The 18,213-nt window shown below is 44.6% G+C and overlaps 1 protein-coding gene across 1 annotated transcript; it reads left to right on the plus strand.

The window, feature by feature from the left end:
• Nucleotides 1-1,819: 1,819 nt before the first annotated feature.
• Nucleotides 1,820-18,207, plus strand: LOC128700216 (uncharacterized). Its single transcript, XM_070100770.1, has 7 exons — nt 1,820-3,428; nt 5,884-5,968; nt 6,392-6,523; nt 7,589-7,767; nt 13,507-13,678; nt 14,220-14,431; nt 15,705-18,207. The coding sequence occupies exons 1-7, from the start codon at nt 3,219-3,221 to the stop codon at nt 16,533-16,535; spliced, it is 1,821 nt and encodes a 606-aa protein (XP_069956871.1). The 5' UTR covers nt 1,820-3,218; the 3' UTR covers nt 16,536-18,207.
• The last annotated feature ends 6 nt before the right edge of the window (nt 18,208-18,213 follow it).

Below are 18,213 nucleotides of genomic sequence, written 5' to 3' on the forward strand. Positions count from 1 at the left end.
CACACGACCCCTGCAACCATAGCTAAGTGAGTACACACACACACACACACACAAAGGAGAACAGGGGAGGATAAGGGGGACATAATAACGACTTATAAAATACTGAGAGGAATTGACGAGGTGGATAGGGACAGGATGTTCCAGAGATGGGACACAGCAACAAGGGGTCACAACTGGAAGTTGAAGACTCAGATGTGTCACAGGGATGTTAGGAAGTATTTCTTCAGTCGAAGAGTTGTCAGGAAGTGGAACAGTCTGGAGAGTGATGTAGTGGAGTCAGGATCCATACATAGCTTCAAGAAGAGATATGATAAAGCTAATGGAGCAGGGAGAGAGTGGACCTAGTAGCGACCAGCAAAGAGGTAGGAAAAGGAGCTGTGAATCGACCCCTGCAACCATAAATAGGCGAGTACGAATAGGTGAGTACACACACACGAAGAAGTTAGAGTACATAAGCCAGACGTTGTCATTGAGAGCTTATGTACAGTGGATTGTTGTGTCCACCTTCTGTGAAGCTCATAGGTAAGACACATGTGCAGCAGTTAGGTATCTTTATTCCGAAACGATTCACCTACACAGTAGGTATCTACAGTCGAGTACAGAGGAGGCAGCAGAGGCAGTAGAGATGTAAAGACTATGTAATCAGTCCCTCAGCCTGGAGAAGAGTTTTGCACCATAGTCTGGAACAGTGTGAAGCTTCACTAATAGCAAAACTCTTCTCCAGACTGAGGGACTGATTACATAGTCTTTACATCTCTACTGCCTCTGCTGCCTCCTCTGTACTCGACTGAAGAAGCCTACTTATCAACTTGTCGGTATTGTATCCCATTATCATATCTACTCAGCGAAGTTGAAACTGGGTATGGGTGGACCTGCTCTCCCTGTTCACCTAGCAGTAAAATGGGTACCTGGGTAGTGGGTGGCATCCTGGGACAAAATTGACCTAATTTGCCCGAAATGCTCAGCATAACAAGCGGCTTTCTATATAGTAGTATGTCATTGATGTCAGCTAGGACTGTATACCTTGTATATGTACTTTGGAAATTAAGATTATTATTATTATTATTATTATTATTATTATTATTATTATTATTATTATTATTATTATTATTATTATTATTATTATTATTATTATTATTAACGAAGAAACTCTGCACCAGGAATAATGGCCTGCTACATAGCAGGTCCTGCTGGACCGTGCTAGGCAGGTCCTACTGGACCGTGCTAGGCAGGTCCTACTGGACCGTGCTAGGCAGGTCCTACTGGACCGTGCTAGGCAGGTCCTACTGGAAAGTGCTAGGCAGGTCCTACTGGACCGTGCTAGGCAGGTCCTACTGGACCGTGCTAGGCAGGTCCTACTGGACCGTGCTAGGCAGGTCCTACTGGACCGTGCTAGGCACGTCCTACTGGACCGTGCTAGGCAGGTCCTACTGGACCGTGCTAGGCAAGTCCTACTGGACCGTGCTAGGCAGGTCCTACTGGACCGTGCTAGGCAGGTCCTACTGGACCGTGCTAGGCAGGTCCTACTGGACCGTGCTAGGCAGGTCCTACTGGACCGTGCTAGGCAGGTCCTACTGGACCGTGCTAGGCAGGTCCTACTGGACCGTGCTAGGCAGGTCCTACTGGACCGTGCTAGGCAGGTCCTACTGGACCGTTCCAATTTATCTTCTCATTTTACTTCAGCCAAATTTTCTTACATTATTTTTAAAAAAATTTATTCATATATATTCTGTTTTTACAGGTTCCAACTGACTTGGCTGCGTCATCGTTGTTCCTCTCTCACCCACACTGACTCTCTCTCTCTCTCTCTCTCTCTCTCTCTCCCCTATCCAGTCATCCACCTTTCTAGTCGGTTCATTCTTTCACTCTCCTGACCTTCCCTATTCACACACACGACCAGAGAAGAGGCGAGGCCAGGAGCTGTGACTCGGCCCCCTACAACCACAAATAGAGTACACACACACACACACACACACACACACCTGAATGTTGCACATGTGTCTTACTTAATAACTTGTCGGTATTGTATATCATTATCATATTTACACACCATTACTCTCTTCTCCCAGTCGTCCACACCTGTAACCTTCAGTACTTTGTAAACTGTTAACAGAGAAATAATCGTATGTAACTACCGTCAGTTATACCGCACACACCTGGGTATCTGTAACAAATACCACGCTACCCATTTGTCCTTTCTTTCATTACCATGGCAACGCTAGGAGTAACTTTTCCGGATGGGTAAAACGAGATTTTTGTTGACGTGTTGATGAGGAAAGACCTGGCGAGGCGTTGGTCCTCCCACTGTGAAGAACCACCAGCCTCTCACACCTCTCACTGCTCAATATTTTTGTTAGTGGGTTTGGATTTGAGAAGGACTTGCCTACTAAGGGCCGTTAGGTCTGTTTCAGTGTTCTTTCTTTCTTGTGTTCTCATGTACGCTTATTAAGAAGGGTTGAAATAATGTAGACGCTGGTTTATAACTGGCCGAGGGTGATCGAAGTGTCTTCACTCGTCAGAAAAACTCGTCTGACTCAGACGTCCATCAGGGTGGTTCGTTGAGGACGCTAAGGTGGTAGCCGGCGACCTTACAGTGTGGTGGGTCGTCTTCAGGGTAGACGCATGTCATCACCTCCTGTCACCTGTCAGACGCTATAATTACCTTCTGTCTCCACAACAACAGCGGCAGAAATATTCTCTGTCAAGGCCAAGAATTTATTTTTTCCTAGTTTATATATATATATATATATATATATTTTTTTTTTTTTTTTACAAAAGCTGAATAAATGTTACGCGGCCTTAAATGGGTGTCTTAATGATGGGTGGTTTGAACTTGTAAGTGAAAGAATGAGAACAAGATATTGGGAATGTTGTAACGTGTGTTCAGTTGTTTAAGTATGATATGTTCTCCCTCATTTGTAAAAGCATTTAACGTCGAGAGAGATATTAGGGGGGGTGTGAGGAGAGCCTTGCACTTTATTATTACAATACCCGCCACACTGTCAGCAGAGGAATTGTTAGTGCCTCTCCTGCTGCCTCTTCCTTATCTTATTAGCTTTTTTCATTATCTCTTTCTGTCTCCATTATCTCCCTCTGTTTCTGTTATCTCTGTCTCCCTCACCGCCCTCCCCAGAACACCCAGGGTGCACTCCCGCAGGTAGGATGGTGGGTCGCAGCCCCTGCGGACGCCCGCCATCCCTATAACAGCCGCAGCCGCAATGTCCACCTCCCACTCTTCGGGGTCCTCATGCGGGCGGGTGTCAGGGGTATGGCCGCACTCGCTGGCCGCAGGAGGCGCCCTAACCCCGAAGAACTTGCTGCGTCTCCACAAACTACCCCTGGCCGCCCACCTGCACACGCCCACCGCCCCGCCGGGGCTGGACCTCTCACGCCCACTGCTGCTATACACCAACTACACCTCAACTAAGGTCAGTGCACAACCTTAAGTCTTATACACATTACGTATTTTTCTCAGTTATATTTTTTGAGAATTTCAACCATCCAGTCGCAACGAATGTTCATATGTACTTTCTAGTCACATGCACTACCAGAATGACCAGCAGGTCTGTAGACTGACCAACAGGTCTCTAGAATGGCCAGCAGGTCTGTAGACTGACCAACAGGTCTCTAGAATGACCTGCAGGTCTGTAGACTGACCAACAGGTCTCTAGAATGACCTGCAGGTCTGTAGACTGACCAACAGGTCTCTAGAATGACCTGCAGGTCTGTAGACTGACCAACAGGTCTCTAGAATGACCTGCAGGTCTGTAGACTGACCAACAGGTCTCTAGAATGACCTGCAGGTCTGTAGACTGACCAACAGGTCTCTAGAATGACCAGCAGGTCTGTAGACTGACCAACAGGTCTCTAGAATAACTAACAGGCCACCAGAATGACCAACAGATCTTTAGAATGACCAACAGGTCTCTAAAATGACCAACAGGTCTCTAGAATGACCAGAAGGTATCTAGAATGACTATCAGGTATCTAGAATGACCAACAGGTCTGCCAGAATGACCACCAGGCCGCCAGAATGACAGCAGGTCTGTAGACTGACTAATAGATCTCTAGAATGACCAACAGGTTTCTAGAATGACCAGGTTTCTAGAATGACCAGGTTTCTAGAATGACTAACAGGTTTCTAGAATGACCAGGTTTCTAGAATGACCAGGTTTCTAGAATGACCAGGTTTCTAGAATGACCAACAGGTTTCTAGAACGACCAACAAATTTCTAGAATGACTAACAGGTTTCTAGAATGGCCAATAGGTTTCTAGAACGACCAACAAATTTCTAGAATGACCAACAGGTTTCTAGAACGACCAACAAATTTCTAGAATGACTAACAGGTTTCTAGAATGACTAACAGGTTTCTAGAACGACCAACAAATTTCTAGAATGACTAACAGGTTTCTAGAATGACCAGGTTTCTAGAATGACCAGGTTTCTAGAATGACTAACAGGTTTCTAGAACGACCAACAAATTTCTAGAATGACTAACAGGTTTCTAGAACGACCAACAAATTTCTAGAATGACTAACAGGTTTCTAGAATGACCTCACAATCTACTACATAGCTACAGAAACTTTTGACTCAATCACCATGTTTCAAAGATAACACACACGTCTTAAAGATAACACACACGTCTTAAAGATAACACACACGTCTTAAAGATAACACACACGTCTTAAAGATAACACACACGTCTTAAAGATAACACACAGGGCTTTAAGATAACACACAGGGCTTCAAAATAACACACAGGGCTTTAAGATAACACACAGGGCTTTAAGATAACACACAGGGCTTTAAGATAACACACAGGGCTTTAAGATAACACACAGGGCTTTAAGATAACACACAGGGCTTCAAAATAACACACAGGGCTTTAAGATAACACACAGGGCTTCAAGATAACACGCAGAACTTCAAGATAACACGTAAGCCTATAGGATAACCCAGTAGACCTCTGAAATAACCCAACAGGCCCTGTAGGATAAGCAAGTAGGCCTCTAATATAACCCAAGAATCCTACAGGATAACCCCGTAAGGCTTCTAACATAACCCAGCAATCCTACAGAATAACCCAATAGGCCTCAGCTACTGGGTTATCCTGTAGGATTGTTCTCCAGGGACTCTGGAGAATCATCTAACATTCAGTACACGGACCCAGAGTGCCATTAACATTCAGTTCTACGTCCTTCTTCTCCCATTACTCTAAATGAGGTTCTTTGAAAACCTTTCACTATCGTTGTACAAGGTGTAGTGGGCAGTCTGGCCAAGTGATAGATGATGTTGTCTCAGAATATAGACACGAGGTATTGTTCTTTGCCAGTAGTATTGCGTGTGTTGGTCAGGGCAGGAGATCTGTAGTAATATCTTGAGGCATTGTTAGTCAATGTGGATTCTTTTTTTTATGAATTGTGTTAGTGAGTGACTGTGTAAGACCTAGTTTGACCTGGGAGGCTGAGGTGTGACCTGGGAGGCTGAGGTGTGACCTGGGAGGCTGAGGTGTGACCTGGGAGGCTGAGGTGTGACCTGGGAGGCTGAGGTGTGACCTGGGAGGCTGAGGTGTGACCTGGGAGGCTGAGGTGTGACCTGGGAGGCTGAGGTGTGACCTGGGAGGCTGAGATGTGACCTGGGAGGCTGAGGTGTGAGGCTGAGGTGTGACCTGGGAGGCTGAGGTGTGACCTGGGAGGCTGAGATGTGACCTGGGAGGCTGAGGTGTGACCTGGGAGGCTGAGATGTGACCTGGGAGGCTGAGGTGTGACCTGGGAGGCTGAGGTGTAACCTTAGAGGCTGAGGTGTGACCTGGGAGGCTGAGGTGTGACCTGAGAGGTTGAAATATGACTTGGGAGGCTGAGGTGTGACCTGGTACTTGCAGGTGAGGGGCGTGTCGTTGAGGCCTGGTAGGGACGGAGGCCTGACTCCCGTGGGTCCAGCTATCGTCATCCCAGAGGCCTACACTGGTGAGTACACATCACCTCCTCCTACCTTCTAATCATGGAGGCTCTCTTTCTCCTCCAGTCTGTGATCAGTTAGGCTATTAGTGGTGACCTAGGCAGTGCCTCAGCCTGATCAGTCCTTTAATAACTATGAATAAAAGTCTTGTGATTTCACACACTCTGGGCTCTCAAGTCTCTGTACAACACTAAGTTGACCTGATACATGGATGTGTGAAAAACCATACCACGGGCGGGGATAGAACCCGCGATCAGAGACTCTCAAAACTCCAGACCGTCGCGACATGGATGTGTTCTTTCCATGGTTGTTACCATGGCCTTGTATTATTATTATTATTATTATTATTATTATTATTATTATTATTATTATTATTATTATTATTGATGGGGTACTGACGCCAGCCTGGGCCTTTCCTGCCCGTCCTTCAGGTTGGTTCGCTATAGTTACTAGCGAGGGTCACACTGCTCCATTCTTCTCTACAGTGGAACAAGTTGTCAGCAGTCAGGTGACCTTCTTCCTCACCCGCTACGATATTCCAGCCTACACTAACCTCCATGACGGTGAGACAACATCAAGTTATCCTTTACATTTGGAAGAGGTGGATGGGTAAGCCAAGGGAAGGTATCGGTCGTGTGACCCAAAGCTGCAGTGCCGGGTCATGTGACCGAGGTGGGTGTCTGGAAGCGCTGGTCCTGTTTCCTGACCTAATTAGTGATATGTGAGGATTAGGTTCAGTTATTCGTAGTGAAAATAAGAAGGCAAGAAAGAAGGAGCACTGTAATAGGCCTACTGGCCCATGCTAGGCAGGTCCACCTCACACCCACTCATGTACTTGTCTAACCTATTTTTAAAACGGATCTTTGGACTGATCGAAAATTTGATTGTGTGCCTTAGAAATTTATATCAATCATTTTAGGCTAGTTTGGTAAGGCACATCATTGATAATGGTTACTTGTACCAGTTAATGAATCTCTAAATTGTATCTTGAAAGTAACTTCTCCTAAAATGCTAGACAGTTGCAAACAGGCGATCTTAACACTGCTCAACAAGCCACGCGGGGGTGGAAATCTTTAGCTCTAGATCTTTCACACTCATGCGTCGTCAGGAGCTATGCAATGTCACTGTGACATGGGTTACCACTGATACCTTCTGCTTTCCCTCAGATAATTTCCCCTCTTATCTGTTGCTGTCTTGCAACATTGCATAGCTCCTGACGACGCACGAGACTGCGAAAGATCTAGAGCTAAATATTTCCGTCCCCGTGTGGCTTGTTTCGCATTCCTCTAAAATATGATATAAGGTACACAGTTTCTCTTTGGTGTTAAGAAATTCAGATAAAGTCTTCTTGTTCTTCTTTGTCTCGCTATTTCTGTATCGTTCAGCAAATTGTCTTTCCTTATAACATTTATTTTCCTATCTATTAACTCAAATTAAGCTCCTGGACAGAAGCAAGCAGTTCACTTGGGTTACAGTCGGTGCCTCTGACAGAATATAGTATTAGTTCTGGGTTAGCCACCTAGATGGCAGAGCGTCGGACTATAAATTTACGGACCGCGGTTCAAGCCTTTCGTCTACCTTTCTGCTTATTCACCTATCTACTTTTTGACCTCCTTTTGCTACTGCAGAAAGTGGTCGCACAACGTACCAGAAGACGGTGGTACAAAGCGGCCACGTGCTCAAGCTCCTGGGCATCTTCGAGGACCTCAACTCCAAGAAGACGAACAGTGGAGGCAGCCGGGCCCGCGATGCAACCTTCATCTTCCCTTGCAACAAATATGCCCAGTGTCTCAATTACAAGAACGAGGTAAGCAATGACTGCAGACAGTTTGCAACTAACCCACAGTCTAGGGAACACACTGCACGACCTTATGAGAGCTGCAGTATTTATTTCCGCTACTGTATAATAGGACGGTATAGTGGGACTGTATAGTGGGATGGTATAGTGGAATGGTATAGTGGGATGGTATAGTGGGACGGTATAGTGGTACGGTATAGTGGGACGGTATAGTGGGATGGTATAGTGGGATGGTATAGTGGGCCGGTATAGTCGTACGGTATAGTGGGACGGTATAGTGGGATGGTATAGTGGGCCGGTATAGTGGGATGGTATAGTGGGATGGTATAGTGGGACGGTATTGTGGGTACTTGGGTGTTATTCGACTAGTGTGGGTCGCATCCTGGGACAAAACTGACCTAATTTGTCCGAAATGCTCTGCATAACAAGCGGCTTTCTATATACATAGTTGTATGTCATTGATGTCAGCTAGGACTGTATACCTTGTACATGTACTTGTAGTAAATAAAGATATTATTATTATTATTATTATTATTATTATTATTATTATTATTATTATTATTATACTCATCCTGTGGGTGGTAGTCAAAACTTTACAGAGGTACATAATGGGTCCAGGAACTCTACACCAACATTACAGAGGTACATAATGGGTCCAGGGACTCTACACCAACATTACAGAGGTACATAATGGGTCCAGGGACTCTACACCAACATTACAGAGGTACATAATGGGTCCAGGGACTCTACACCAACATTACAGAGGTACATAATGGGTCCAGGAACTCTACACCAACATTACAGAGGTACATAATGGGTCCAGGGACTCTACACCAACATTACAGAGGTACATAATGGGTCCAGGAACTCTACACCAACATTACAGAGGTACATAATGGGTCCAGGAACTCTACACCAACATTACAGAGGTACATAATGGGTCCAGGGACTCTACACCAACATTACAGAGGTACATAATGGGTCCAGGAACTCTACACCAACATTACAGAGGTACATAATGGGTCCAGGAACTCTACACCAACATTACAGAGGTACATAATGGGTCCAGGGACTCTACACCAACATTACAGAGGTACATAATGGGTCCAGGGACTCTACACAAACATTACAGAGGTACATAATGGGTCCAGGGACTCTACACCAACATTACAGAGGTACATAATGGGTCCAGGAACTCTACACCAACATTACAGAGGTACATAATGGGTCCAGGGACTCTACACCAACATTACAGAGGTACATAATGGGTCCAGGGACTCTACACCAACATTACAGAGGTACATAATGGGTCCAGGGACTCTACACCAACATTACTATACAAACATTACAGAGGTACATAATGGGTCCAGGGACTCTACACCAACATTACAGAGGTACATAATGGGTCCAGGACTCTACACCAACATTCAGAGGTACATAATGGGTCCAGGGACTCTACACCAACATTACAGAGGTACATAATGGGTCCAGGGACTCTACACCAACATTACAGAGGTACATAGGGACTCTACACCAACATTGGGTACATGGGTCCAGGACTCTACACCAACATTACAGAGGTACATAATGGGTCCAGGGACTCTACACCAACATTACAGAGGTACATAATCCAGGGACTCTATACAAACATTCAGAGGTACATAATGGGTCCAGGGACTCTACACCAACATTACAGAGGTACATAATGGGTCCAGGAACTCTACACCAACATTACAGAGGTACATAATGGGTCCAGGAACTCTACACCAACATTACAGAGGTACATAATGGGTCCAGGGACTCTACACCAACATTACAGAGGTACATAATGGGTCCAGGGACTCTACACAAACATTACAGAGGTACATAATGGGTCCAGGGACTCTACACAAACATTACAGAGGTACATAATGGGTCCAGGGACTCTACACCAACATTACAGAGGTACATAATGGGTCCAGGGACTCTACACCAACATTACAGAGGTACATAATGGGTCCAGGGACTCTACACCAACATTACAGAGGTACATAATGGGTCCAGGGACTCTACACCAACATTACAGAGGTACATAATGGGTCCAGGGACTCTACACCAACATTACAGAGGTACATAATGGGTCCAGGGACTCTACACCAACATTACAGAGGTACATAATGGGTCCAGGGACTCTACACCAACATTACAGAGGTACATAATGGGTCCAGGGACTCTACACCAACATTACAGAGGTACATAATGGGTCCAGGGACTCTACACCAACATTACAGAGGTACATAATGGGTCCAGGGACTCTACACCAACATTACAGAGGTACATAATGGGTCCAGGGACTCTACACCAACATTACAGAGGTACATAATGGGTCCAGGGACTCTACACCAACATTACAGAGGTACATAATGGGTCCAGGGACTCTACACCAACATTACAGAGGTACATAATGGGTCCAGGGACTCTACACCAACATTACAGAGGTACATAATGGGTCCAGGGACTCTACACCAACATTACAGAGGTACATAATGGGTCCAGGGACTCTACACCAACATTACAGAGGTACATAATGGGTCCAGGGACTCTACACCAACATTACAGAGGTACATAATGGGTCCAGGGACTCTACACCAACATTACAGAGGTACATAATGGGTCCAGGGACTCTACACCAACATTACAGAGGTACATAATGGGTCCAGGGACTCTACACCAACATTACAGAGGTACATAATGGGTCCAGGGACTGTACCTCAACATTACAGAGGTACATAATGGGTCCAGGGACTCTACACAAACATTACAGAGGTACATAATGGGTCCAGGGACTCTACACCAACATTACAGAGGTACATAATGGGTCCAGGGACTCTACACCAACATTACAGAGGTACATAATGGGTCCAGGGACTCTACACAAACATTACAGAGGTACATAATGGGTCCAGGGACTCTACACCAACATTACAGAGGTACATAATGGGTCCAGGGACTCTACACCAACATTACAGAGGTACATAATGGGTCCAGGGACTCTACACCAACATTACAGAGGTACATAATGGGTCCAGGGACTCTACACCAACATTACAGAGGTACATAATGGGTCCAGGGACTCTACACCAACATTACAGAGGTACATAATGGGTCCAGGGACTGTACCTCAACATTACAGAGGTACATAGTGGGTACAGGGACTCTACACCAACATTACAGAGGTACATAATGGGTCCAGGAACTGTACCTCAACATTACAAAGGTACATAGTGGGTACAGGGACTCTACACCAACATTACAGAGGTACATAATGGGTCCAGGGACTGTACCTCAACATTACAGAGGTACATAGTGGGTACAGGGACTCTACACCAACATTACAGAGGTACATAATGGGTCCAGGAACTGTACCTCAACATTACAGAGGTACATAGTGGGTACAGGGACTCTACACCAACATTACAGAGGTACATAATGGGTCCAGGGACTGTACCTCAACATTACAGAGGTACATAATGGGTCCAGGGACTGTACCTCAACATTACAGAGGTACATAATGGGTCCAGTGACTACCTCAACATTACAGAGGTACATAATGGGTCCAGTGACTACCTCAACATTACAGAGGTACATAATGGGTCCAGGGACTCCACCCCAACATTACAGAGGTACATAATGGGTCCAGGAACTGTACCTCAACATTACAGAGGTACATAGTGGGTACAGGGACTCTACACCAACATTACAGAGGTACATAATGGGTCCAGGAACTGTACCTCAACATTACAGAGGTACATAGTGGGTACAGGGACTCTACTCCAACATTACAGAGGTACATAATGGGTCCAGGGACTGTACCTCAACATTACAGAGGTACATAATGGGTCCAGGGACTGTACCTCAACATTACAGAAGTACATAATGGGTCCAGTGACTACCTCAACATTACAGAGATACATAATGGGTCCAGTGACTACCTCAACATTACAGAGGTACATAATGGGTCCAGGGACTCCACCCCAACATTACAGAGGTACATGATGGGTCCAGGAACTGTACCTCAACATTACAGAGGTACATAGTGGGTACAGGGACTCTACACCAACATTACAGAGGTACATAATGGGTGCAGGGACTCTACACCAACATTACAGAGGTACATAATGGGTCCAGGTACTCTACACCAACATTACAGAGGTACATAATGGGTCCAGGGACTCTACACCAACATTACAGAGGTACATAATGGGTCCAGGGACTCTACACCAACATTACAGAGGTACATAATGGGTCCAGGGACTCTACACCAACATTACAGAGATACATAATGGGTCCAGGGACTCTACACCAACATTACAGAGGTACATAATGGGTCCAGGGACTCTACACCAACATTACAGAGGTACATAATGGGTCCAGGGACTCTACACCAACATTACAGAGGTACATAATGGGTCCAAGGACTCTACACCAACATTACAGAGGTACATAATGGGTCCAGGGACTCTACACCAACATTACGGAGGTACATAATGGGTCCAGGGACTCTACACCAACATTACAGAGGTACATAATGGGTCCAGGGACTCTACACCAACATTACAGAGGTACATAATGGGTCCAGGGACTCTACACCAACATTACGGAGGTACATAATGGGTCCAGGGACTCTACACAAACATTACAGAGGTACATAATGGGTCCAGGGACTCTACACCAACATTACAGAGGTACATAATGGGTCCAGGGACTCTACACCAACATTACAGAGGTACATAATGGGTCCAGGGACTCTACACAAACATTACAGAGGTACATAATGGGTCCAGGGACTCTACACCAACATTACAGAGGTACATAATGGGTCCAGGGACTCTACACCAACATTACAGAGGTACATAATGGGTCCAGGGACTCTACACCAACATTACGGAGGTACATAATGGGTCCAGGGACTCTACACAAACATTACAGAGGTACATAATGGGTCCAGGGACTCTACACCAACATTACAGAGGTACATAATGGGTCCAGGGACTCTACACCAACATTACAGAGGTACATAATGGGTCCAGGGACTCTACACCAACATTACAGAGGTACATAATGGGTCCAGGGACTCTACACCAACATTACAGAGGTACATAATGGGTCCAGGGACTCTACACCAGCATTACAGAGGTACATAATGGGTCCAGGGACTCTACACCAACATTACAGAGGTACATAATGGGTCCAGGGACTCTACACCAACATTACAGAGGTACATAATGGGTCCAGGGACTCTACACCAACATTACAGAGGTACATAATGGGTCCAGGGACTCTACACCAACATTACAGAGGTACATAATGGGTCCAGGGACTCTACACCAACATTACGGAGGTACATAATGGGTCCAGGGACTCTACACCAACATTACAGAGGTACATAATGGGTCCAGGGACTCTACACCAACATTACAGAGGTACATAATGGGTCCAGGGACTGGGCTGCAAAGTTTTGATAACTGAACAAGTTACGGTGGTAATGAACTATTTACTTGTTTATATCTGGTTACAGTCGTAACGAGTTATTTATTCAGAAATGAATTAGGTCACCCGCACACAAGTTTAAGTGGTGGTGCGTTATTTACAGCTGACAAAGTCAGGGTATTTTTTCAGAGTGGCTGGGACAGCCTTGGGACTCAGATGCCATTTCTTCACGAGGAAAGAGTATTTTAAAAATAAGTGAACGGCGTTCTTCTCTTTCAGGTTGTGTTCTTGCCTTTCTCTACCACCGGTCGGTTCTATACGACGGCGCACAAAGCGAGCAAGAACCCAAGTCATGTGTACTTAATGGCTCACATTCTCAAGAACCACAAGTTACCCATCACCGTCCGCCTTGTGTGTGGCTACATGCCTCGTGTCCCGTGTAGCTTTACTGGTAGGTGGTCCCTTGTAGCTTTACTGGTAGGTGGGCCCTTGTAGCTTTACTGGTAGGTGGTCCCTTGTAGCTTTACTGGTAGGTGGTCCATTGTAGCTTTACTGGTAGGTGGGCCCTTGTAGCTTTACTGGTAGGTGGGCCCTTGTAGCTTTACTGGTAGGTGGTCCATTGTAGCTTTACTGGTAGGTGGTCCCTTGTAGCTTTACTGGTAGGTGGGCCCTTGTAGCTTTACTGGTAGGTGGTCCCTTGTAGCTTTACTGGTAGGTGGTCCATTGTAGCTTTACTGGTAGGTGGGCCCTTGTAGCTTTACTGGTAGGTGATCATTTGTAGTTTAACTGGTAGGTGGTCCCTTGCAGGTGGCTGCCTTGCAGGTGGCTGCCTTGCAGGTGGCTGCCTTGTAGGTGGCTACCATGTAGGTGGCTACCTTGTATGTGGCTCATTTAAAGTGTAATTATAATCAGTTTTGTGATTGTCAGTATTTTATATTTAGTTTGTGAGGTATTAGGTGGTTGCTTAACTGTGAGTTGTCTCACTACCTCAGGTGTGCTGAGACTGGAGCAGGCACAGAAAGAGGCAGTGATCCTGGCCTGCACCATGACCAACGAGGCTCAAGCTACTCTCTTCGAGATCGACGTGTCGTCCAACTTTGTCTTGACGCCCGTTAAGGACCCGATGTTCCCCAAGACGCCCATCTTCCTGAAGACCGTCTCCTATTGTGAGGACGAGGCCGACGCCTGGAGAAGGCAGATCAAGGTGGGGGTCGACGGGATCCTCTAGTACAATGGTTTCCAAACTGGGGGTCACGGACCCCTGGGGGTATTGTTCTTCCAGCGTAAATTTCAACTAAAACTACAGTTATTAACATAAAAATGGTTTTGAAAATTGACGAGTTGAAGAATGATATTTTTGTGCAGTATTTGGGAATCTTTATTGAGGAAACTTCCCCCCAGCCAATGGACTGATTCCCTCAGACTATTCCTCATCTTCCACCGTTCTTCTCTGCATTGGACTGAAGAAACCACTGGCTGGCGAAACGTTTCCTCAGTAAATATTCCCAAATGTTGCGCAAGTCTCTCATTCTTCAATTATTAACATGTAGCACGTTGAGGTGAACGAAAAATTGTGAGAGTAAAAACGTTGGGAAGCACCGTAACTTGTCCTAATCTACTAATCAAAAGTCCTCCTTCAACTCTCTGAACTTCTACATTGATGCTTGTTCACCTGAAGACTCTAGCAGCAACATTTTAGCGCTTAGTTTTGATTGCAATACTACTACTACTAATAATAGCAGCAACATTAATATTATTGGTCTTTGAATGTCTGAGAGTCCTCTGATTATCTTCTGGTTCTCTTACTGTGTCTGTTATGTCATGCTGTTGTTTTAGCATTATTATATCAGCATCATTGTTACTCACAGTGTACAGTTATTAGTTTGTTGTTACCTTGTTTTTTGTGTCGGTAAAACCTGACACATCTGTGGCATAAGACAAACCATTCAGTGGTACTGGTACAATGGTGGAGGCATTTAACAGTGCCTACACTATGGTGAAGGCGCTACAGTACGGTTTCTGAAAACATGTGATGTTGGACTAGTCACAGGTTCAGTAGTCTGAGTGGAAAAGCTTACATATCAAGTTTGGTTAAAACGATATCAAATCATTCACTAATATATCAGTCGTCTCTTAGGACATATCTACTGATGTTATACCAACACTTGCGCCTGAAATATCACATGTTCTTTATTTTATATTTTAGCAATAGCTGATGCAATGTCTGTTAAGTCATTCATTTTCAATACGCAATCCAGCACAAACGTTGAGACTAAAAATTGTCATTTTGATGTGAAATGTATGTTTTATTTTCCATTAGAGTGCTTATGTACAATATATTATCTGTTACTGGTATTTCCTGTTTATAAACCACAGGTTGGTGATGCTGGTAGGTCTGATATGAACTTGTAACATGCTGCAAACTCCTTCAGATTTCTTTGCTCCTTAAATAAAAATTTTCTCTCTCACCACTGCAGGTAACACATCACGTGACAGAGAAGAGATCTAAATCCCTTAGTCGAAGTGACAAGTTCTTGGAGCAACCTCGGCCTGGGAGCTTCGCCCTTCTGATCGACCATGACCGTAAGAAGGTAAGAGGGCGAGACAAGTCAAGGGAGCGACTGGCTGGCCTCCGCATCAGGGATACAACACCAGACAAGAGCAAGGAAAACATATTTCGCAACACAAGTTTAGAGAGGTTGCCTGAGAGAATTAAAGTCAGGCTGAGAGACAAGAGTAAAGATAAACAGCAGGAAAGAATTAAAGTCAAGCTGCACGGTATACACGAAGTTAAGCTGGACAGAAGCGCAGACAAACCGCAAGATAGATCTGCTAACAAGGTGAACAAGGAGGACCAAGACCAGAGGAAAGTGTCGAAGCAAAACACATACATCTTTCAGAACGGACGAAGTACCAAGGTCCAGGAGAAACAGCAGGAGGCGGATGCAGTGAGCAGACTTGACAAATCGTTAGAAAGTCTGGACTACTCGAGAGTCGTTGACGACATTAGCCCAGTACGAGGCGGTGAGGACGAAGAACAACACTACGCAGAGATCTGTGAGCATATCAGCAAGAAGAGTGGCGTCTCGGGCAAGAAAGATGTCCATAAATGCGAGAAAAGAAAATCTATAGGGGATAGAGACAGCTTCGCCCATGATCCTCAATCCAGTGACAATTTGTGCTTCACTCTCTTGAAAAAAGACATTGGTGGCTACTACGTGAAGATCCCAGGCTTCGAAGTCCCTAAGGATGACTTCGAGCCTGGGACACACAGTGACCAAAACAGGAGTTACGATTCCCTATGTTAGACATTCACTAGTATTATTCGTTTAAGTATTTTATACCTGTTCCACACGTGTTATTCACCGTCTCGTCGTACAGTGCAAGATTTCAACGACAGACCTAGAACGAGACTGCGTCAGTGTACACTGGGTATCACGCTAAGTTTTATCTGACAGTGAAACTGATACGCTGAGTGAAGCACTTGTGCTGGCAAGTAAATTTGTTAACTTGTTCATGGTACCATAAAATAAAGCTATAATACGGCTGTGTTTTGAGTAGGGGCATATACATAATTGTAATATGGGAACATATTACAATTATCTATACAAAAATATAGCCTAAGCATGTGTTAGTGTGGTCTGATAATATAGAGGTCGAGTAGACCGATAGTATATAAACAAGTCATAGACTGCAGGTTATGGTATTTGTAAAAACGTTTCATCCACTAGGAACTATATTGATAAAGTCCCTGGTGAGCGAAATGTCTTCACAATAAAATGCCATAACCCGCATTGCGTTTTCTTTAACAGGTATTACTTAGGGTGGGAGGAAAATGACTTCTTTTAAGTCTGCTCAAGGGACTTCAGGGAGAAAAAGTCTGCTCAAAGAAACACACTGTAAATGTCCACACCTGGGAAACTTTGGAACAAGAAAGGAAAACAAAGTTTGATACATGCTTTTATAAGTAAATTCACAGCCTCTGTGTTGGAATGCGTCAAGTTGCAAAGGAGGACAAAATAAACCTCGTGTACTGATAAACCAGGATTTCAAATACGTTGAATATAAACCGGGAAGATATATCTGGAAGATGTCAGTCTGCTAGACGGTATAAGCTACATTACCGTTTTCATGCCTTCTTAATAAACCTATTTATTCTGATTGGTTAGGTAGATAACTCTACCACTTGCAAATGCACGTTATCCATGAGTCAAAGATAACAGTTGCAGTGCAACTTCCGTTGACACGAGTTCTGAGTACTAAGCTGTGAAAATAGGGTTTGATCTCCTTCAGCCAAGTGTTAAACACTTTATGATGAGATCTGTCAGCGTAGCACTCAGCTCGTGTGACAAGCGATACCACAAATGACTGAACTTGTGTGACGCTAGAGGGCTTTCCGTGAGTTTAAGACCGCCAGAGACTGGTGTCTGTACCAGGACAAAAAATGAAAATACTAGCCTCTTTACTTAATGTAAAGTATTACGCCCATAACACGGAATCAATAATATTTCAATTCTAAATCAGGCATTAGATTAAACTCTCAGTAAACATACTCTAAGAGATAAGTTCTAGCTGCTTAGGTATGGAAAGAATGAAGAACTAAAAAGGGACACTGTATACATAAGTCAAGAGGATTGTCAAATAGAACGCAAGGAACACTTGAATGTCTTCGGAATAATTATGTCAGCTCTTGGGCCAGTATATGGTATCCGATCGTGTAAGAATCGGCCTTAACACTTACATGTGGTATTGAGGATCGGCGTCAAGAGAAGCCGATCCTAACCTTTATTGAAGAATTTAGTGATATGTTACTCTCAATACCACTTCGAGTATATTTGAATGTTTATATAATGTGGATGTTTATATCATGTGAACGTTTATATCATGTAAATGTTTTATATCTTGTGAATGTTTATATCATGTGAATGTTTATATCATGTGAATGTTTATATCATGTGTGTATACGAGTGCGTGTGTTCATACTAT

The sequence above is a fragment of the Cherax quadricarinatus genome, chromosome 74, assembly GCF_038502225.1.
Source record: "Cherax quadricarinatus isolate ZL_2023a chromosome 74, ASM3850222v1, whole genome shotgun sequence".
NCBI classification, from domain to species: Eukaryota; Metazoa; Arthropoda; class Malacostraca; order Decapoda; family Parastacidae; genus Cherax; species Cherax quadricarinatus.